The sequence below is a fragment of the Phocoena phocoena genome, chromosome 7, assembly GCF_963924675.1.
Source record: "Phocoena phocoena chromosome 7, mPhoPho1.1, whole genome shotgun sequence".
Lineage (NCBI taxonomy): Eukaryota > Metazoa > Chordata > Mammalia > Artiodactyla > Phocoenidae > Phocoena > Phocoena phocoena.
Genome location: NC_089225.1, coordinates 26,383,440 through 26,405,000, shown reverse-complemented (window position 1 = coordinate 26,405,000; position 21,561 = coordinate 26,383,440). Strand labels below are relative to the sequence as shown.

At 37.6% G+C, this 21,561-nt stretch overlaps 1 protein-coding gene across 1 annotated transcript in view; it reads left to right on the top strand.

Moving 5' to 3' along the window:
* Nucleotides 1-21,561, top strand: part of LRP1B (LDL receptor related protein 1B) — a 1,473,103-nt gene that overhangs the window by 742,939 nt on the left and 708,603 nt on the right. Inside the window, exon 18 of the mRNA XM_065880137.1 lies at nucleotides 4,199-4,315. Coding sequence (XP_065736209.1) covers nucleotides 4,199-4,315 — 117 coding nt within the window. The remainder of the gene's footprint in view (nucleotides 1-4,198; nucleotides 4,316-21,561) is intronic.

The window sequence follows — 21,561 nt, the reverse complement described above, 5'->3', positions numbered from 1 at the left end:
AGGCCATTTCAATCCAGCTTTTTTCCCACAGCATAGAACTCTGGTTTGATTACATAATATTTGTTCTTCTTATACCCCCCACAAATTTTAACTAAATTCAAGCTAGACAGATAGGATTGCATTAAGAAAACCTGGTGTATTAAAAATCAGACTTTTTTACAAGAGAAACTGAAGAGTATATTCTTATATGACATAGGTTTTGTTTAAATGGAATGCGTTGATTAAAATGCAGCACAGGGAGCTTCCCTGGTGGCGCAGTGGTTGAGAGTCTGCCTGCCAATGCAGGGGACACGGGTTCGTGCCCCGCTCTGGGAAGATCCCACATGCCGCTGAGCAGCTGGGCCTGTGAGCCATGGCCACTGAGCCTGCGCGTCCGGAGCCTGTGCTCCGCAATGGGAGAGGCCACAGCAGTGAGAGGCCAGGGTACCGCAAAAAAAAAAAAAAAAAAAAAAAAAAATACAGCACAGGTAAAGTTTAGGAACAATGTGTTAAGCTCTGTTCTTCTCCCCCTCCTTGCTGTTCCTGTGCATTGTGGGATTTCTCACTGCTACATGACTGCATAATTAGTCATGGGAAGCATAATTAGTAATGTGTAGAAAAAATTCACATTGTGACAGTGAATTTCTGATTTACTGCTAAATAAACAATTCCACTGAGGAGGTATAAACTTCCTCCTCATTAAAGCAGCATTAGGTACAAAATTAGAGTCCTCTGGGGCTGCTCTGCTAATCTCACCCCCAAACTAACTCAGAACTGATGGGAACAAGAACTGAGAAAGTAAAGGTTGTGTCTTCTTGGTACATATCTAGTGATTAAAAGGTGATAATTTAGTCAATCTGATTATATCATATAGACAGATAGTACTTGTAAATTTATGGAATGAAGCATCTTTCTTATCTGAAATCAGTTAAATTTGCCTGGTAGACTGAGCAGATCATTTTCTCCATGATTCGAAAAGACAATGAATTCATATATTTTATAATAAGCCAGTAAATACTCTTAGAAATAAGGGGTCATATAAGTTGTTCAAGCATCTGAGTTAATGAAGTGACACACAAATTCCTGTCCCATAACAATGTGAGGTAGGTCATACATGATGTGAGATAGGTTTCTAGGAATCCTTTCTCATTCATCTCTCTAATCAGCATAGCAGTCCTGATGAAAGAAGACAATCTGAGAAAACTTGCTAGAGTTAAACCCGAATGACTAGGAGAGTGATATAAGGATATCGAACAGAGAAACATTGTATTGGAAATTTTAATATACTCTAATTATGGGTCAGTTAGAGTTTAATGGAGATGAAAATATATAATAATATCTTTTTTTTAAAGCAAGAAACACCGAAGGAATAAAATAGGCAGGAAATGAGGGAGGAAAGGAGAGATTTAGGAAAGAAAGAAATGTAGTGAGAACAAAAGAAACGAGAAAGGGTGGGAAAGAAGGAAGGAAGGAAGGGAAGGAGGGAGGGAGGGAGGAAGGAAGGAAGGAAGGAAGAGGGAGAGATGGAAGAAAGACAGGAGGAAGAATTGAAAAGAAAACTGTCTTATTAAAGTTCTCTTAAAACTCAAAAGGTAAAAAGTATTTACTGTAACCAGTGAAATGATGCAGAGACGTGTAAGAAAAAAATTAATACTCTGTCTCATAGCTCTGTGCCCTCCCCTTCCCACCAAGTAAACCAAAGCCAGCATCTTCATGCTTCTATAGGCCAATACAAATATATACTTACTTTTTTCCAAGTAGGCATGGTTTTGTTAAAATTACCTAGGAACTTTGTTGATTTAGCCTAAATGTTAGAGTAATTTAGCAGAAAATCCATAGGGTTAACAAAATAAAATAATACAGGAATATTGAACCCTACTTTAAAATTTCAACATTGAAAACTTCAGAATCATATGTGTTTGTTGGGCTCCTTAAACTCTGTTAATCTAAAGCAACTTATTTGTAAAAAGGGAAAAATCAGATATTACCTAAAATATTTTAGATTCAGGGCCCTTATCCACATAATCAAAGCAAAATACATACTGTAACAATTTTCCTGGTCTTTCTAATTATAGCCACTGAGAATAGAAACACTATATCCAATCTAATGTAACAAATCAAGCCAGAAATGTTTCATTTGTTTTTCTCAAGTTATCCTTTAAATATTCACCAAAATAGGTATACATCTTTACATAGCAAGTACACTTTTCTTAAAGGAAATAACTAGTATATGACTTTTAAGAAATTATTTTAAATGACCTCTGAAACCCTCATTTATGGAAACCCATTCTACTGCGTTCAGATGACTTTGAACCATACTCTATTTTATACCAACCATCAGTACTAAAGTTCACAGGGTGTTCTGATGAAATAGGAACACATCCTTCTGTCTCTCAAGCCCAGGAAAAAAGAGGACATCTATAAACTAAGCAGTGTTCTCTAATCATAGCCACAGGAACTCAGACCCTAATTGTTCCGCAACTGTCCAATCTTTATCTCACCCAAATATTGATAGGTCTGAGTGTCCCCTTCCCAACATTTCCCACTCTTTCCTTTGGTCCAGTAAAAAGAAGGAGTGCTGTTATACTGATAACTCAGGAAAACAGGTTTGTAGCTCAGAGTAACAGAAGGAAAAAAAAAAGAAAATCAAACATTTAAAAATAAGTATGTGATTTGCAGAGACATGGAAGGACCTAGAGATTGTCATACACAGTGAAGTAAGTCAGAAAGAGAAAAACAAATATCGTATATTAATGCATATATGTGGAATCTAGAAAAATGGCAGAGATGATCTTATTTGCAAAGCAGAAATAGAGTCACAGATGTAGAGAACAAACATACGAATACCAAGGGGGAAAGCTGGGGCGGCAGGGGGGATGAATTGGGAGATTGGGATTGACATATATATACTACTATGTATAAAATAGATAACTAATGAGAACCTACTGCATAGCACAGGGAACTCTATTAGGTGTTCTGTGGTGACCTAAATGGGAAGGAAATCCAAAAAAGAGGGGATATATGTATATATATGGCTGATTCACTTTGTTGTACAGCAGAAACTGACACAGCAGTGTAAAGCAACTATACTCCAAAAAAATAAATAAATAAAAAATAAAAATAAGTATGTGACAAACTAAGACCCGGGAGAAGAATTAGGGAAGCTATCTAGGCTCTCATGCTTTCAAAAGTTGATCTGATCATAATAGAAAAAGGCAATCAAACCCCCTGTAGAACATAACCCCTTCACTGAATAATTTTAAAGCACTGCCTTTGGCTACCAGAGAAAGCAATGTTCCCTGTGTGTGTTCATTGAAACCCTTAAGAGAGCCCAAAGCAAAGTTCATTAGTATACTTTGATTAAAAAGTCATACATTTTGGGGGCTTCCCTGGTGGCACAGTGGTTGAGAATCCGCCTGCCGATGCAGGAGACACGGGTTTGTGCCCCGGTCTGGGAAGATCCCACGTGCTGCGGAGCGGCTGGGCCCGTGGGCCATGGCCGCTGAGCCTGTGCATCTGGAGGCCTGTGCTCCACAGCAGGAGAGGCCACAACAGTGAGAGGGCCGCATACCGCAAAAAAAAAAAAAAAAAAAAAAAAAAGTCATACATTTTTATATAACTGTGCTTAAAAGTAAGCTTTAAAAAATCCATTTTAAGGCTAAATGTATGTTTTAGAAAATGTTTTCTGCATTGTTGAGCCATACTTGAAATCATTTGGAGATCAAGAAATAACTGCATTGAAAATGTTAGAGGACAAAGACAATTCTGACCCCATAATTGGAAACCAGTTACCCTGATAGCTCCAACTCCTTCCTCCTACATTGCAGCAAGTTTCTTGATTTATTGGAAAAGGCTATGCAAAATTATTTTTCGTTAATTAAAAGTTGGATGAAATTTAATTCAGCCATATATTCATAAGCATGTGCTGGGCAAAAATTGTAAAATAATGAATTCATAGCTTCGTTTATGGAAGTGTGTGAGGATTACAGAATATCTTGTCACTTAGCATTCATTTTAATTGAAGGGCAAAGCATGTGAACTTTAGAAAAGGCAGGCAAGCTGGCATTTCCAAAAATTTAATAAAGGTTTATTTTAAAAATATGTAATAGAGCAGTGTAACATCTTATGTGTGAAAGGGTAATTGCATGATCTGTTTTATCCTTAATGTTGTTCAAAAGGCCTCTAAATTTGTTCTTTGTACATTAATTGATCATTTTAGCCAGAACATGCCAGGTGGACCAGTTTTCTTGTGGAAACGGGCGCTGCGTTCCCAGAGCATGGCTGTGTGACCGGGAAGATGACTGTGGGGACCAGACCGACGAAATAGCATCTTGTGGTAAGTTGTGAGTGAAACATGCTATTAGTGGAGACGGTATCAAACAGAAGATTCTATCACTATAATCTCTCTTAAAAGGCTATTTATTTCTCTATAAATACAAGTTGACAAGGCAGAAGATCTGTTACTTTTTATTACTGCCTTTTGGGCCTGAGTGTGTACTTTAATGATAACTGCAGAATATGTCCCATTCATGAGGCAGTAACCATATCCTTGGCTAAAATAAATGGATCCAAACATTGCAGATTTTAGTAGGAGGTGGTTATTATTAGGCTAACAGGACATTCTCAAATGTTCATTATTAATCTTATGTCTATAATGATTAAATTTTTCAAACTGAATAGCTCATCGAGTGACATTTGGAGTAAATGAGGAGGACATGTTTCTTGTTTGTATGCATGTTATACTCTTGGAGCAATAAACTATACAGGATGAGAATACGTAGTTGGTAAACCATTTGTTTCATTTCTATAGTTGTATAATTCTGAAGGACAAAATTTTTATTAGTTTAAAACGTTTTTTATTAAGAACAAAATTCCTAATCACTTTCCACTGATCTTCCTACTTTTGAAAACAATAAATATTTATTATTACATAAAGTTGCAAATTTAATTACCCCCATTTGTACCCATGTATCAGGAGGTTGTGTTATCATTTGTCTCAGTAATGTATAGTGAAACATAGTAAAGGAATGAACCAGGTTTTCTAAGGCTTGTACTTTATTTCAGGCATGGCTATGGATTTTTAAAATTACTATGGGGAAACATAAGTTAGACATGCATAGCACATTTATTAAAATAGAATACAATTGTGTATATATTTTTAATAATTTGACCCCATGTTATAATATTTGTAAGAGTAGGGAAATAAGAAGACAGTTTTGTAACCCTTCAATTTAAATGGCTCTGTTTAGGGCATGCATTCTCTGTTTACCTAAAATTTTATTTTTTAAATGTTTTTTTATACTAGACTAAGTCCCTGTAGACATTTGAGTTTATAGCCTCTGATAAAGTAAAGATAAAGTAAGTATTACTAATTGACAGTTGACATTGTAAAGAAGATAGTAGAGATGTTGCAAAAAAAAAAAAGCAATAGAGAATCATACAATTAATTGTACATTTTACAGGTAGAATTTCCAAAGCCTGTGATTGAACAGTGTATCCTCTCTCTTTTCCAATGTCCAGACCAATCATGTGGCTGGGTCTGCTTCTAGACAGCTCTATTTTTTAGAAAACCTTAAATGCTTTTCTGTTCTTAGTATCTCCATCCAGAGTATACCAGAAAGGTAATGAGAAACCTGAAAACATTAAATACAGAGAAACCCTGGAATCAAAGTCCCAAGTCAGATAAGAAATGCCATGAAAACAATATAGACTAAGAAAATACATAATGAGCTCTTTAGAGAATTTCGATTAAGACCTTGAGCTGACTTATTTTGAGTAACAGGTCTAGAGTAAGACTTTTTTCTTTATTTTAATGATAACTTAATTGAATCAAAGGAGAAAAAAATTACCCTAAAATTTCAATAATAATAAAAATAATTATGCCAGCAAACTAACATAATTTTCATGAGGGGAGGGGAAAAACGGGTCAGAGGGAGTCCAGACACATACTTTCTTACTGAATCTTTACAACAAATCTATTAGAAACATGTTACTGTCCACATTTTACAGTTAAGGGAGTCAGAACTTAGAGACATGAGTAACATATGTGAGATCACAAAACTAGTAAATAGCAGGACCAAACCATGAATCCAAGTGTGCTTGAAACTAAAACTCAGCCATTTCAGGTTGACCTTGTTTGGGAGCCAAGGACAGGGTGCAAATAGGGGGCAGATAATGTCATTATATTATACATATCCATAAATATCTCATTTAAATGCACATCCACCTACAGTGAGTTTTATTCATTGGTGTGTTGGTAAATCTTTCAACATCTCCTAGTGGAGAGGAGCCCTGATCTAGCGTTTGCCTATTTTTGTGGTTTAAATACTTCCACCAAAGCCAATATCAGGTTGCCAACATGACGCTCTGAATGTAGAATTGGGAAAATATGTGCATACCAATATACAGTATTTCTGTGGTACAGATAAAATTGACATAAATAACTTCAAAAGCAAAATAATTAGAAAATTATGAACCTTGAGTATTAATTACTCTTGTTTGCAATGTTATTTATTTAATTATAAATTTATATTTATTATTATTATTTAAAATAATGGCTGTGTGCTTAACAACTGACTCATAGAATCCTTGAAAATTTAAGAATCAGCTCTGCAAGCTGGTACAGATGCTTCCAGTACACCACAGGATATGTACACATTATGAAATTTAGTTGCCAAATAGTATAGTTCTGAAATATAGAAATTTTAGAGAATGTCAGTAAACCACATGGGTTAGTCTCAGCACCGTTTCTTCTTTACAGCATAAGAAACATGTTTCTCTCCAAACATGTTCCTCTCTTTCATAACATACATTTATCTCTCAGATTGTCATTTTAACTCAAAATCTATGTCAATAGAGAAGCTGATAGTGAGGCTCTGGTAGGCACAGTCTCACTTTTAAAGTTGTAAGGGAGAATGGCCTGAATTTCTGTCATAACAGAAATTATCTCTGCACTGAATACAGAATCACAAAAAAATTGTAAATTGTTTAATTCACTGCATTTATAAAAAAGCCGTCACTCTACTTGGCAATAATCCAGAAATAAATATAGATTTAGCTAATTTTCAGTTTTATTAAGCATCATTGTAAAATTTGGACTGATCATATTTCACTTTTCCGTTTGGTGTTAGCCAAGTTCCCATAGATTTAATCCAACTAAAAGACTCTGCAATCATTTTTTTTTTTTACACTTCAGCCCATGAACCACCTCTGTTATGTTTAAAAACTACTGTTGACACTGAAAAGAATATTAAAATTTGGCTTTAAAAACATGAGAAACCTATGATTAGAAATGTTTCTGGTAGTAATTAGGAGCTGAAGGTACTGTGACGGAGGGTCAAATTTTCAGTGGAATTCACTCTCACCTGTTTACAAACCTAATTCACTCGAGTTACATTTGCCTTTATAAATTAATTGCACATTTTAGGTTGAGATTATATGTGGGCAAGCACATAACGAGGAAGGCCCTTGAGTATTCTCTCTTAATCTTTAAAGAATCTTTTAACTTTTTTAGTAGGTTACCTGTGCAGAAAGGAGAATCTGTAATTTGATGCCGCAAATGACAGAGGAAATGTTAAAATTGTGAAGTTTGTCTTAGAAGTATGTCAAGGAACTAAATGGTCAGTCTCATTTCAAGGATAGGATTTAACACTGGCTCTCAACTTTAGCTGTCAATTAACAAATCACTTGAGGAGCTTTAAAATTACCTGCCCATGCCTCACCCCAGGCTCCTTAAATAAAAATCTCTGGGGATAGGACCCAAGAATCAGTATTTTTAGTGCTTAACAAGTGGTATGAATAGACACTCAAGTTCAAGTACCTTTAAGGCACCAGTTATCACCCTTGAGCAAGCATGGAATCTCTGGAGGGCTCATTAAAAAACAGAATGCTGGGCACCATTTCCAGAGTCTCTGATCCAGTAGGTCCTGGGTGGCACCTAAGAATTTACGTTTCTTACAAATTTCTAATTGATGTAGATACTCATGCTGTTAGTCCAGAGACCACACTTTAGGAACCACTGACTTAAGGGAACCACCATTCATATTTGATTTTATCTAACATATACTTGATGACATAATTATGTTTATATATGCAGAATTAATTTATGATGGGAGCAATTATCCAGACAAATATCATTCCCATCTCCAAATTAAAGCATTAAATATAAGGATAGTTCATGATTAAATATAAGAATATTTCAAACAAACTTGCATTTTTGCCCCTTGGACAATTTATAGTCAAAAACAGTATAGTTGTTTATTTTAAAATTTAGATTAACAATCTTTGGGTTGTTCTATCTTCCAGGTATCTCCATATAGCTTACATTTATTATTATTTTTTAATAAATATGTCTTGATGTGAGTTGGTAACTTCTGATCTGTTCAAAAGATTTAACTTTGGAAACTACCTAAAGTTTATTAACAGATTGAAAGATAATTCAATGGGGTATAAATAAAAATCCACTGAGATTTGCAAAGTTAATATTATTCCATCTTATGGATCTTTTATCTTTGAAGATAGTAGAATTCTGTCTCATGTACTTGGAATCTTACCTTTAAGTATACTTATAATTTTACTCTATGTAATTAAGGAGCAAAGAATATCAGAAGGAGAATTGGCAAGTATCAGACACAAACAGAAGAGAGAGAGCTATCAAAAAGAAATCATTTCCTGGTTAAATCAGCATAAATTGTATCAAAGATATTTTCAACTATATTATTAGAAAAACAAAGTTCCTGATTTTAAGTAAAGTATTATTTTTTAAATTACAAATAATACAAAGAAAAACTGGATATATGTGTAGCAATTTTAATTAATAGGAATTATTAACCCAGTGTAGTACTGATAAAATATAATTGTCAGGAACTGCTGTGTCATTCTTTAGTAGCATCCTGGCAGACCCAGTGACCCTGATAACTTTTCGTTTCTATAACTTGATTAAACCCATTTTAAAACTCCAGTATTGGGGCTTCCCTGGTGGTGCAGTGGTTGAGAGTCTGCCTGCCGATGCAGGGGACACGGGTTCGTGCCCCGGTCCGGGAGGATCCCACATGCCGCGGAGCGGCTGGGTCCGTGAGCCGTGGCCGCTGAGCCTGCGCGTCCAGAGCCTGTGCTCCGCAACCGGAGAGGCCACAGCAGTGAGAGGCCTGCGTACCGCAAAAAAACCCCTCCAGTATTATATCTTAGTCAAAGCTTTCTCCTCCCCATTGCCAGCTAGACTTGAGGTTCTAGGACCTTGGATGAGAGGGGAATGTGTTTGTTTCTTCACTGTCTACTTCTCCTCTCTTTACTAGCCTTAGCTCTTCAGGAAGAGGGGAAAGATGGAGGAGATAGGTAACATCTTTTTAAGTAGGTCTAGTGATAATCTTCTCTCTGCTTCTCTGCATGTCATAGCCCTCTGACACATGAAAAATGCAGCTCTTTTGAAGGGCTCTTATGTGAGATTTTCTGAGAGACCTGAGGTGTCACCCCTCTTCAGAGTTCCTTGAACTTTCTCTTTTTTCTCTTCTTTTCCCTTCTTCAGAATTCCCTCACATCTAGACCTAGATCTCTTTTATCCCCATCACAGATGGTATACCTCATAGTCTTAAGTTGCTAGAATTCCCTTGCTTGGTGGGCATCTTCTTGGTTGCATTACCAATGTGACAAAAGAAGTTTTGCTATCTTTTGCTGGGTCCACTTTATTTTTCATCTCCCAAATGTGAGCAGGCTGCTCTCCTAGTGACCCATCTCTTAGACCTGCCACCACTGTCCATTTTATCTTCTTCTTCTGTCGACAGGGTAAAATGGTCAGTCTACCTCTTGAGCAAATACAATCAGTTCTCTTTTCTTATACACCCCAAAATTGTCATGAATGATTCTCATGGAGTCTCTCATGAAGCTACACAGTCTGAATCTGTAACTTTGTCCACAGGATCACTCTTTAGATAACCAAAGGCACATGATGTCAACCTAGACTTTCTCTTTTCTAAGTTAAACACAACACTTCCTTCAAATTTTCTTACACAAAGCTTTGTGGGCTCTTTCCCTACCCATTGCCCTATTATGCATATGTTTGGATTTTTAATGACCTTAGTGAAATTAATGCCCTAAAACAAGCAGTTGATGTTCAATGGGTACAGAGTTTCAGTTTTGCAAGATGAAAAATTCTAGAGATCTGTTGCACAACACTGTGAATATAATTATCACTATATAGTTAACACTACTGAACTGTATACATAAAAAATGGTTAAAATGGTAAATTTTATGTGTTTTTACTGCAATTTTTAAAAAAAGTCATAGCCTAGAATTGAACAGAACATAGTATCTCATATGTGTTTTTTTTTTTTTTTTTAAACATCTTTATTGGGGTATAATTGCTTTACAATGGTGTGTTAGTTTCTGCTTTATAACAAAGTGAATCAGCTATACATATACATATGTTCCCATATGTCTTCCCTCTTGCGTCTCCCTCCCTCCCACTCTCCCTATCCCACCCCTCCAGGCTGTCACAAAGCACCGAGCTAATATCCTGTGCCTTGCGGCTGCTTCCCCCTAGCTATCTACCTTACTACGTTTGTTAGTGTGTATATGTCCATGACTCTCTCTCGCCCTGTCAAAGCTCACCCTTCCCCCTCCCCATATCCTCAAGTACGTTCTCCAGTAGGTCTGCGTCTTTATTCCTGTCTTACCCCTAGGTTCTTCATGACATTTTTTTCCCCTTAAATTCCATATATATGTGTTAGCATACGGTATTTGTCTTTTTCTTTCTGACTGACTTCACTCTGAATGACAGACTCTAGGTCTATCCATCTCATTACAAATAGCTCAATTTCATTTCTTTTTAAGGCTGAGTAATATTCCATTGTATATATGTGCCACATCTTCTTTATCCATTCATCCGATGATGGGCGCTTAGGTTGTTTCCATCTCTGGGCTATTGTAAATAGAGCTGCAATGAACATTTTGGTACATGACTCTTTTTGAATTTTGGTTTTCTCAGGGTATATGCCCAGTAGTGGGATTGCTGGGTCATATGGTAATTCTATTTGTAGTTTTTTAAGGAACTTCCATACTGTTCTCCATAGTGGCTGAACCAATTCACATTCCCACCAGCAGTGCAAGAGGGTTCCCTTTTCTCCACACCCTCTCCAGCATTTATTGTTTCTAGATTTTTTGATGATGGCCATTCTGACTGGTGTGAGATGATACCTCATTGTAGTTTTGATTTGCATTTCTCTAATGATTAATGATGTTGAGCATTCTTTCATGTGTTTGTTGGCATTCTGTAAATCTTCTTTGGAGAAATGTCTATTTAGGTCTTCTGCCCATTTTTGGATTGGGTTGTTTGTTTTTTTGTTATTGAGCTGCATGAGCTGCTTGTAAATTTTGGAGATTAATCCTTTGTCAGTTGCTTCATCTGCAAATGTTTTCTCCCATTCTGAGGGTTGTCTTTTGGTCTTGATTATGGTTTCCTTTGCTGTGCAAAAGCTTTGAAGTTTCATTAGGTCCCATTTGTTTATTTTTGTTTTTATTTCCATTACTCTAGGAGGTGGGTCAGAAAGGATCTTGCTGTGATTTATGTCATAGAGTGTTCTGCCTATGTTTTCCTCTAAGAGTTTGATAGTTTCTGGCCTTACATTTAGGTCTTTAATCCATTTTGAGCTTATTTTTGTGTATGGTGTTAGGGAGTGATCTAATCTCATACTTTTACAGGTACCTGTCCAGTTTTCCCAGCACCATTTATTGAAGAGGCTGTTCTTTCTCCACTGTACATTCCTGCCACCTTTATAAAAGATAAGGTGTCCATATGTGCGTGGGTTTATCTCTGGGCTTTCTATCCTGTTCCATTGATCTATCTTTCTGTTTTTGTGCCAGTACCATACTTTCTTGATTACTGTAGCTTTGTAGTATAGTCTGAAGTCAGGGAGCCTGATTCCTCCAGCTCCTTTTTTCGTTCTCAAGATTGCTTTGGCTATTCGGGGTCTTGTGTGTTTCCATACAAATTGTGAAAATTTTTGTTCTAGTTCTGTGAAAAATGCCAGTGGTAGTTTGATAGGGATTGCATTGAATCTGTAGATTGCTTTGGGTAGTAGAGTCATTTTCACAATGTTGATTCTCCCCATCCAAGAACATGGTATATCTCTCCATCTATTTGTATCATCTTTAATTTCTCTCATCAGTGTGTTATAATTTTCTGCATACAGGTCTTTCGTCTCCTTAGGTAGGTTTATTCCTAGGTATTTTATTCTTTTTGTTGCAATGGTAAAAGGGAGTGTTTTCTTGATTTCACTTTCAGATTTTTCATCATTAGTATATAGGAATGCCAGAGATTTCTGTGCATTAATTTTGTATCCTGCTACTTTACCAAATTCATTGATTAGCTCTAGTAGTTTTCTGGTAGCATCATTAGGATTCTCTATGTATAGCATCATGTCATCTGCCAACAGTGACAGCTTTACTTCTTCTTTTCCGATTTGGATTCCTTTTATTTCCTTTTCTTCTCTGATTGCTGTGGCTAAAACTTCCAAAACTATGTTGAATAAGAGTGGTGAGAGTGGGCAACCTTGTCTTGTTCCTGATCTTAGTGGAAATGCTTTCAGTTTTTCACCATTGAGGATGATGTTTGCTGTGGGCTTGTCATATATGGCCTTTATTATGTTGAGGAAAGTTCCCTCTATGCCTACTTTCTGGAGGGTTTTTATCATAAATGGGTGTTGAATTTTGTCGAAAGCTTTCTCTGCATCTATTGAGATGATCATATGGTTTTTCTCCTTCAATTTGTTAATATGGTTTATCACATTGATAGATTTGCGTATACTGAAGAATCCTTGCATTCCTGGAATAAACCCCACTTGATCATGGTGTATGATCCTTTCAATGTGCTGTTGGATTCTGTTTGCTAGTATTTTGTTGAGGATTTTTGCATCTATGTTCATCAGTGATATTGGCCTGTAGTTTTCTTTCTTTGTGACATCCTTGTCTGGTTTTGGTATCAAGGTGATGGTGGCCTCGTAGAAGGAATTTGGGAGTGTTCCTCCCTCTGCTATATTTTGGAAGAGTTTGAGAGGATAGGTGTTAGCTCTTCTCTAAACGTTTGATAGAATTCACCTGTGAAGCCATCTGGTCCTGGGCTTTTGTTTGTTGGAAGATTTTTAATCACAGTTTCAATTTCAGTGCTTGTGATTGGTCTGTTCATATTTTCTATTTGTTTCTGATTCAGTCTTGGCAGGTTGTGCATTTCTAAGAATTTGTCCATTTCTTCCAGATTGTCCATTTTATTGGCATAGAGTTGCTTGTAGTAATCTCTCATGATTTTTTTTTATTTCTGCAGTGTAAGTTGTTACTTCTCCTTTTTCATTTCTAATTCTATTGATTTGAGTCTTCTCCCTCTTTTTCTTGATGAGTCTGGCTAGTGGTTTATCTATTTTGTTTATCTTCTCAAAGAACCAGCTTTTAGTTTTATTGATCTTTGCTATTGTTTCCTTCATTTCTTTTTCATTTATTTCTGATCTGATTTTTATGATTTCTTTCCTTCTGCTAGCTTTGGGGTTTTTTTGTTCTTCTTTCTCTAATTGCTTGAGGTGCAAGGTTAGGTTGTTTATTCGAGATGTTTCCTGCTTCTTGAGATGGGCTTGTATTGCTATAAACTTCCCCCTTAGAACTGCTTTCGCTGCATCCCATAGGTTTTGGGTCGTTGTGTCTCCATTGTCATTTGTTTCTAGGTATTTTTTGATTTCCTCTTTGATTTCTTCAGTGATCACTTCATTATTAAGTAGTGTATTGTTTAGCCTCCATGTGTTTGTATATTTTACAGATCTTTTCCTGTAAATGATATCTAGTCTCATGGCGTTGTGGTCAGAAAAGATACTTGATACAATTTCGATTTTCTTAACTTTACCAAGGCTTGATTTGTGACCCAAGATATGATCTATCCTGGAGAATGTTCCATGAGCACTTGAGAAAAATGTGTATTCTGTTGTTTTTGGATGGAGTGTCCTATAAATATCAATTAAGTCCATCTTGTTTAATGTATCATTTAAAGCTTGTGTTTCCTTATTTATTTTCATTTTGGATGATCTGTCCATGGGTGAAAGTGGGGTGTTAAAGTCCCCTACTATGAATGTGTTACTGTCGATCTCCCCTTTTATGGCTGTTAGTATTTGCCTTATGTACTGAGGTGCTCCTATGTTGGGTGCATAAATATTTACAATTGTTATATCTTCTTCTTGGATCGATCCCTTGATCATTATGTAGTGTCCTTCTTTGTCTCTTTTAATAGTCCTTATTTTAAAGTCTATTTTGTCTGATATGAGAATTGCTACTCCAGCTTTGTTTTGGTTTCCATTTGCATGGAATATCTTTTTCCATCCCCTTACTTTCAGTCTGTATGTGTCTCTAGGTCTGAAGTGGGTCTCTTGTAGACAGCATATATAAGGGTCTTGTTTTTGTATCCATTCAGCCAATCTATGTCTTTTGGTGGGAGCATTTAGTCCATTTACATTTAAGGTAATTATCGATATGTATGTTCCTATTCCCATTTTCTATATTGTTTTGGGTTTGTTATTATAGGTCTTTTCCTTCTCGTGTTTCTTGTCTAGAGAAGTTCCTTTAGCATTTGCTGTAAAGCTGGTTTGGTGGTGCTGAACTCTCTCAGCTTTTGCTTGTCTGTAAAGGTTTTAATTTCTCCATCAAATCTGAATGAGATCCTTGCTGGGTAGAGTAGTCTTGGTTGCAGGTTTTTCTCCTTCATCACTTTCAGTATGTCCTGCCACTCCCTTCTGGCTTGTAGGGTTTCTGCTGAGAGATCAGCTGTTAACCTTATGGGGATTCCCTTGTGTGTTATTTGTTGTTTTTCCCTTGCTGCTTTTAATATGCTTTCTTTGTATTTAATTTTTGACAGTTTGATTAATATGTGTCTTGGTGTATTTTTCCTCGTATTTATCCTGTATGGGACTCTCTGTGCTTCCTGGATTTGATTAACTATTTCCTTTCCCATATTAGGGAAGTTTTCAACTATAATCTCTTCAAATATTTTCTCAGTCCCTTTCTTTTTCTCTTCTTCTTCTGGAACCCCTATAATTCGGATGTTGGTGCGTTTAATGTTGTCCCAGAGGTCTCTGAGACTGTCCTCAGTTCTTTTCATTCTTCTTTCTTTATTCTGCTCTGCAGTAGTTATTTCCACTACTTTATCTTCCAGGTCACTTATCCGTTCTTCTGCCTCAGTTATTCTGCTATTGATCCTATCTAGAGTACTTTTAATTTCATTTATTGCATTGTTCATCGTTGCTTGTTTCATCTTTATTTCTTCTAGGTCCTTGTTAACTGTTTCTTGCATTTTGTCCATTCTACTTCCAAGATTTCGGATCATCCTTACTATCATTATTCTGAATTCTTTTTCAGGTAGACTGCCTATTTCCTCTTCATTTGTTAGGTCTGGTGGGGTTTTATCTTGCTCCTTCATCTGCTGTGTGTTTTTCTGTCTTCTCATTTTGCTTATCTTACTGTGTTTGGGGTCTCCTTTTTGCAGGCTCCAGGTTCGTAGTTCCCGTTGTTTTTGATGTCTGTCTCCAGTGGCTAAGGTTGTTTCAGTGGGTTGTGTAGGCTTCCTGGTGGAGGGGACTAGTGCCTGTGTTGTGCTGGATGAGGCTGGATCTTGTCTCTCTAGTGGGCAGGTTCACGTCTGGTGGTGTGTTTTGGGGTGTCTGTGGCCTTATTATGATTTTAGGCCGCCTCTCTGCTAATGGGTGGGGTTGTGTTCCTGTTTTGCCAGTTGTTTGGCATAGGTTATCGAGGACTGTGGCTTGCTGGTCATTGAGTGAAGCTGGGTGCTGGTGTTAAGATGGAGGTCTCTGGGAGATTTCCGCCGTTTAATATTATGTGGAGCTGGGAGGTCTCTTGTTGACCAGTATCCTGAAGTTGGCTCTCCTACCTCAGAGGCAGAGCCCTGACTCCTGGCTGGAGCACCAAGAGCCTTTCATCCACACAGCTCAGAATAAAAGGGAGAAAAAGTAGAGAGAATTAGTAGAAGTATGAGTAAAGAAAGAAGGAAAGGAGGAAAGGAAGGAAGGAAGAAAGAAGCAAAGAAGGAAAGAAAGGAGGGAGGGAGGGAGGAAGGAAGGAAGGAAGGAAGGAATGAGGGAAAGAAGGAAAAAAGACAGAAAGAAAGAAGATACAGTAAAAATAAAATAAAGTATAATATAGTTATTGAATTAAAAAATATTTATAAAAAAAAAAAGGGACGGATAGAACCTTAGGACAAATGTTGGAAGCAAAGCTATACAGAGAAAATCTTACACAGAAGCATACACATACACCTTCACAAAAAGAGGTAAAGGGGGAAAAATCATAAATCTTGGTCTCAGAGACCACCTCCTCAATTTGGGTTGATTCGTTGTCTAAAGGAAGGAAGGAAGGAAGGAAAGAAAGAATGAAGGTAAAGTATAATAAAGTTATTACAATTAAAATTAATTATTAAGAAAAAAATTAAAAAAAAAAAAAAACCATGGACGGATAGAGCCCTAGGACAAATGGTGGAAGCAAGCGTATACAGACAAGATCTCACACAGAAGCATACACGTACACATTCACAAAAAGAGGAAAAGGGAAAAAAATCATAGATCTTGCTCCTAAATTCCACCTCCTCAATTTGGGATCATTCCTTGTCTATTCAGGTATTCCACAGATGCAGGGTATATCAAGTTGATTGTGGAGCTTTAATCCGCTGCTTCTGAGGCTGCTGGGAGAGATTTCCCTTTCTCTTCTTTGTTCTCACAGCTCACAGGAGCTCAGCTTTGGATTTGGCCCTGCCTCTGCATGTAGGTCGCTGGAGGGCGACTGTTTTTTGCTCAGACAGGACGGGGTTAAAGGCGCCGCTGATTCGGGGCCTCCGGCTCACTCAGGCCGGGGGTTGGGGGATGGGGGAAGGAGGGGCACTGCGTGCGGGGCGGGCCTGCGGCGGCAGAGGCAGTATGAAGTTGCGGCAGAGGCCGGCGTGACGTTGCACCAGCCTGAGGCCCGCCGTGCGTTCTCCCGGGTAAGTTGTCCCTGGATCCCGGGAACCTGGCAGTGGCGGGCTGCACAGGCTCCGCGGAAGAGGGGCGCGGAGAGTGACCTGTGCTCGCACACAGGCCCCTTGCTGGCGGCAGCAGCAGCCTTAGCGTCTCCCGCCCGTCTCTGGGGTTTGCGCTTTTAGCCGCGGCTCGCGCCCGTCTCTGGGGTTCGCGCTTTTAGCCGCGACTCGCGCCCGTCTCTGGAGATCCTTTAAGCAGCGCTCTTAAACCCCTCTCCTCGCGCACCAGGAAACAAAGAGGGAAGAAAAAGTCTCTTGCCTCTTCGGCCGGTGCAGGCTTTTCCCCGAACTCCCTCCCGGCTAGTCGTGGTGCACTAACCCCTTCAGGCTATGTTCAAGCCGTCAACCCCAGTCCTCTCCCTGCGCTCCGTCCAAAACCGAAACCCGAGCCTCAGCTCGCAGCCCCGCCCGCCCTGGCGGGCGAGCAGACAAGCCTCTCGGGCTGGTGAGTGCCGGTCGGCACCGATCCTCTGTGCGGGAAGCTCCCCGCTTTGACCTCCGCACCCGTCGCTGTGCACCACTCCGTGGTTCCGAAGCTCTCCCCTCCGCCTCCCGCAGTCTCCGCCCGCAGAGGGGCTCCCTAGTGTGTGGAAACTTTTCCTCCTTCACAGCTCCCTCCCACTGGTGCAGGTGCCGTCCTTATTCTTTTGTCTCTGTTTTTTCTTTTTTTCTTTTGCCCTACCCAGGTACGTGGGGAGTTTCTTGCCTTTTGGGAGGTCTGAGGTCTTCTGCCAGCCTTCAGTAGGTGTTCTGTAGGAGTTGTTCCACGTGTAGATGTATTTCTGGTGTATCCGTGGGGAGGAAGGCGATCTCCGCGTCTTACTCTTCCGCCATCTTCAAGGTCCCCCCTCATATGTGGTATTTATACAACAGATTATAGTGGGCTTATTACCTTCAGTAATATAGATTCTAGGTTTCTGTTAAGATGGTCTTAGATGGCAGCCTTATCATGTAACTCACATGTTGAGCTCCCAGTCAATTAAAATATCTAAGCTTTTCATATAGACTAGATCACTCCTTTGGGGTACTTCTAATATTTACATTTCAACATTCTTTTAAGTTTTATTTTGATAGTCTTCTGATTCTTCCTTACCTACATATTTTAAAATATGTGCATGGGTGAGGTCCTTTCCATTTCATACTGTCACTCTTAGACCTCCCTTCTCTGATGACTCTTAACCCTTTGTCCAATTTTGTAATTTTGAATCTGTAATGCTAATGATGTCTTCCAGTTTTGTGTAATTCAGAGATTTGATAAGCATAACTTTTAAGGCTATAACCAAATCGTAGTGACAAAGACATGAACCTTTTGGAAAGTAAGTAAAAACATCCTGGGGAAAACTGATCCAATAATTAAAACTCTGTGGATACAATTTTTAATCAAGTACTCATCCACTTAAATTTACTGTCATCTCATCTTGCATGCATGATACTTTCATTTATCATCATAAGACTTCTCAAAAATTTTGCTAAAAAGACAGGAACACTCTGTTTATAGAATTCTTATGATATGTACTTACCTGAAAATTGTAGCAAATAATTAAAGTTAGTTTGACATGAGTTAATTTTATTTTACTCATGAGAAAACAGTCTCTTTAAAAATGCTGACAAAAAAATGTTTTAACAAATTCATTCTAAAATTATAGTCAGAGATATGTGTAAACTTCACCTCTATAGTTTACAAATTTTCACTCATTTTTGGAATTGGGACAATATTATTTACCATTTTCCAGTTTTCATTCCTCTTTCCCATCTTCCACTTATTTCAAAAAGACTGTCAATATTCTGAGATTAAAAATGTTTGATGTTTTATTGTTTGATAACTTGTCTTAATATGATGATAACCATTTTTAGAAATTAGGTAATATATTTTTCTCATTTCTTGGACTTAGAGCTTTAATTTCCTCTCATTCTTGTTTGTTCATTACTCTCCAATCTGGCAATAATTACTTTTATTAAAATGATGGAAACCAAAGAAATGGAAAAGTTCTTTTTCCTGCCTGTATCCTTCAAATGTATGTTTTGTATCCCAGATGGTCTTGTTCTGTTTTTTTCTTGTTTCATACATTTATATTTAAACATTCTTATTATTTTTGTTTAGAAATGGTATGCAAGCTTCTGTTACATTGTCTTCCCATTATTATTAGGTATGCGACACGCTTTTGGATTTGTCTCGGCTTATGATTCCCTTTTTTGCACATACGTGACTAATAAGGCTCTGTATGCAGAAAAGGAGGAGGAGGTTAAGCAAACCTTGATGGAGTCTATTAAAAGCCACAAGCAGAAATAATTAAAAACAGCTTTTAGTTCCTTGATCTAACTCAGCATTCCCCCTAATTCTTGCTTGAGAATATGAATCACCTTGGGTGCATATTACTGATAAAGATCCCCAGGTTTCTACCTGCCTTCCACAAAGATTCTCCATTCAGTAGGTCTTGCATAGAGTCAAGGAATCTGTATTTTGGGAAAATCACCTCATGTGATTCTTATCCCAAGATAAGACCGGAGAATATAAACTCTGTGATTTCAAATTCTCTACAAATAAGAATTTGATAGTGCTACTGCAATGAATTATCACAAACATAATGGCTTAAAACAACAGAAATTTATTCTCTCACAACTTTGGAGGCCAGAAGTCCAAAATCAAGGTGTCAGCAGAGCCTCCTTTCAAGGGAATCCTTTCTTGCCTCTTTCAACTTCTGTGGCTCCTGGCTCTCCTTCACTGTTCCAGCATAACTCTAATCTCTTGTCTCCATCTTCACAGATTCTTTCCTGTGTCTCTTTCTCTTTCTCCTATAAGGACACCAGTCCCTGGATTTAAGTTCCAGCCTTAATCTAGGATGATCTCATCTCAAGATCCTTAACTTAATTACATGTGCAAAGACCCTATTTCTAAATAAGGTCACAATCATATGTACTAGGGTTTAGGATTGGACATATCTTTTTGATCCATACAATTCAGTCCACTACATCTGGGGAACTTTATTATGCCCTATACCACCAATTGAATTATAATGAAGGCTCAGGTATAGGTAGTTTTAAAAGCTGAACAGGTAATTCTGATATGCATCCAGGTTTCTGAAATACCCTCCTAATACCTATTAATTTAGTCCCTGCCTCCTGGTTAACTTCTCACCAAATCTCTCTATAATATTCCTCCAATCCTCAAATTCTCTTGCTTTTCCTTTGTATCTAGAGCTCTGCACTAACAGATGTAATTTGCTGGCTCACTAGCCACTGGGCAATAATAATTATAACGGCCTCTATGGTGCTGACAGAAACGCAGGCCTTTAAATCTATCAAAAGTAAACATGAATTCTTCAGAGATTTCAGCAGCATTAATTTCCTCATTGGTTATACACACATTGTATATACATATACACGCATATATATGCACACACATACACACACATATATGCATATACTCAAACATTATATAAATGTATAATCAGAATCAAATGAGATAATATATGCAAAATCTAGATAGTACTTGGTATCTAGTATCTAGTAGTCATCCAATAGAAGATTTCTTTTTTCTTCCTTTCAAATAATGTTTTATTCTCAAATGAGAATAGATAGATAGATATTCTCAAATGGAAATATATATTTTCAACTGGAGTTAGAGTTGGCCCAATTGAAATTAGTTCCGAAAATAGCAATAATTCCGAATCCTTATTTTCTAATATTAAATTTAGTGTTTTGAAAGATGTCAGGTTGAAGTCCTATATTGATCCAGGAAACATCCTATCTATAATGCTGAGTTGGCATTCTGCAAACAGAAAGCTATGTACATATGCCAATATTTGAATCACAAGTTGCTGTTTATTGCTATGATAAGATCTTTTCTAACATTTGAGCAGATCATAGGTGGCTGAAGTTGGGACCCTACCCCAGGGTACTCTGCCACAAAGCAGTCAGGATGTAACTTCTGTGAGTCCTCCTGAGCCAGCATCCTTTTCAGAGCCTCATCCTTTTCAGAGCCTCAGCATCCTTTCAGATCCTCCTGAGCCAGCATCCTTTTCAGAACCTCATCCTTTATTGATCTGCTCTCCAAATATTGTGACATCAGCTTTTCAGTTCTCTAGAGTTCACCAAGTCAGGTGTTCTCACCTGCTGTGTTCTAGATGCCTGGGTCATAAGAGAAGACAAAAGGCAGAGTTTCTGTTACAGGTTAGGGGAGAGAAGAAAAAAAAACATACCTCAATCAGCAAAAAGACAAATAAAATAATTAAAACCTATGACAGGTGCTATGAAAGAAATAAGAAGCTAATGACATTTTAACCTGATGTACTTATGTGTGAATTTTCTAAATATTGATGCATTTTTTTAGCAAAAATTTATACATATCCTCTTCTTTAATATGTATAAATTCTTATACAGGAGGACTATGTCCTTATATGGTACTGAAATTCTAGGTTCAATATATGTCCATAATCTAGTCCATCTCTATCCCTATTTTGTATATAACTACATATATTTGTGTGTGTGCGTAGACACACACTTAGCTTTAAAAACTCAGATAATATATAAAA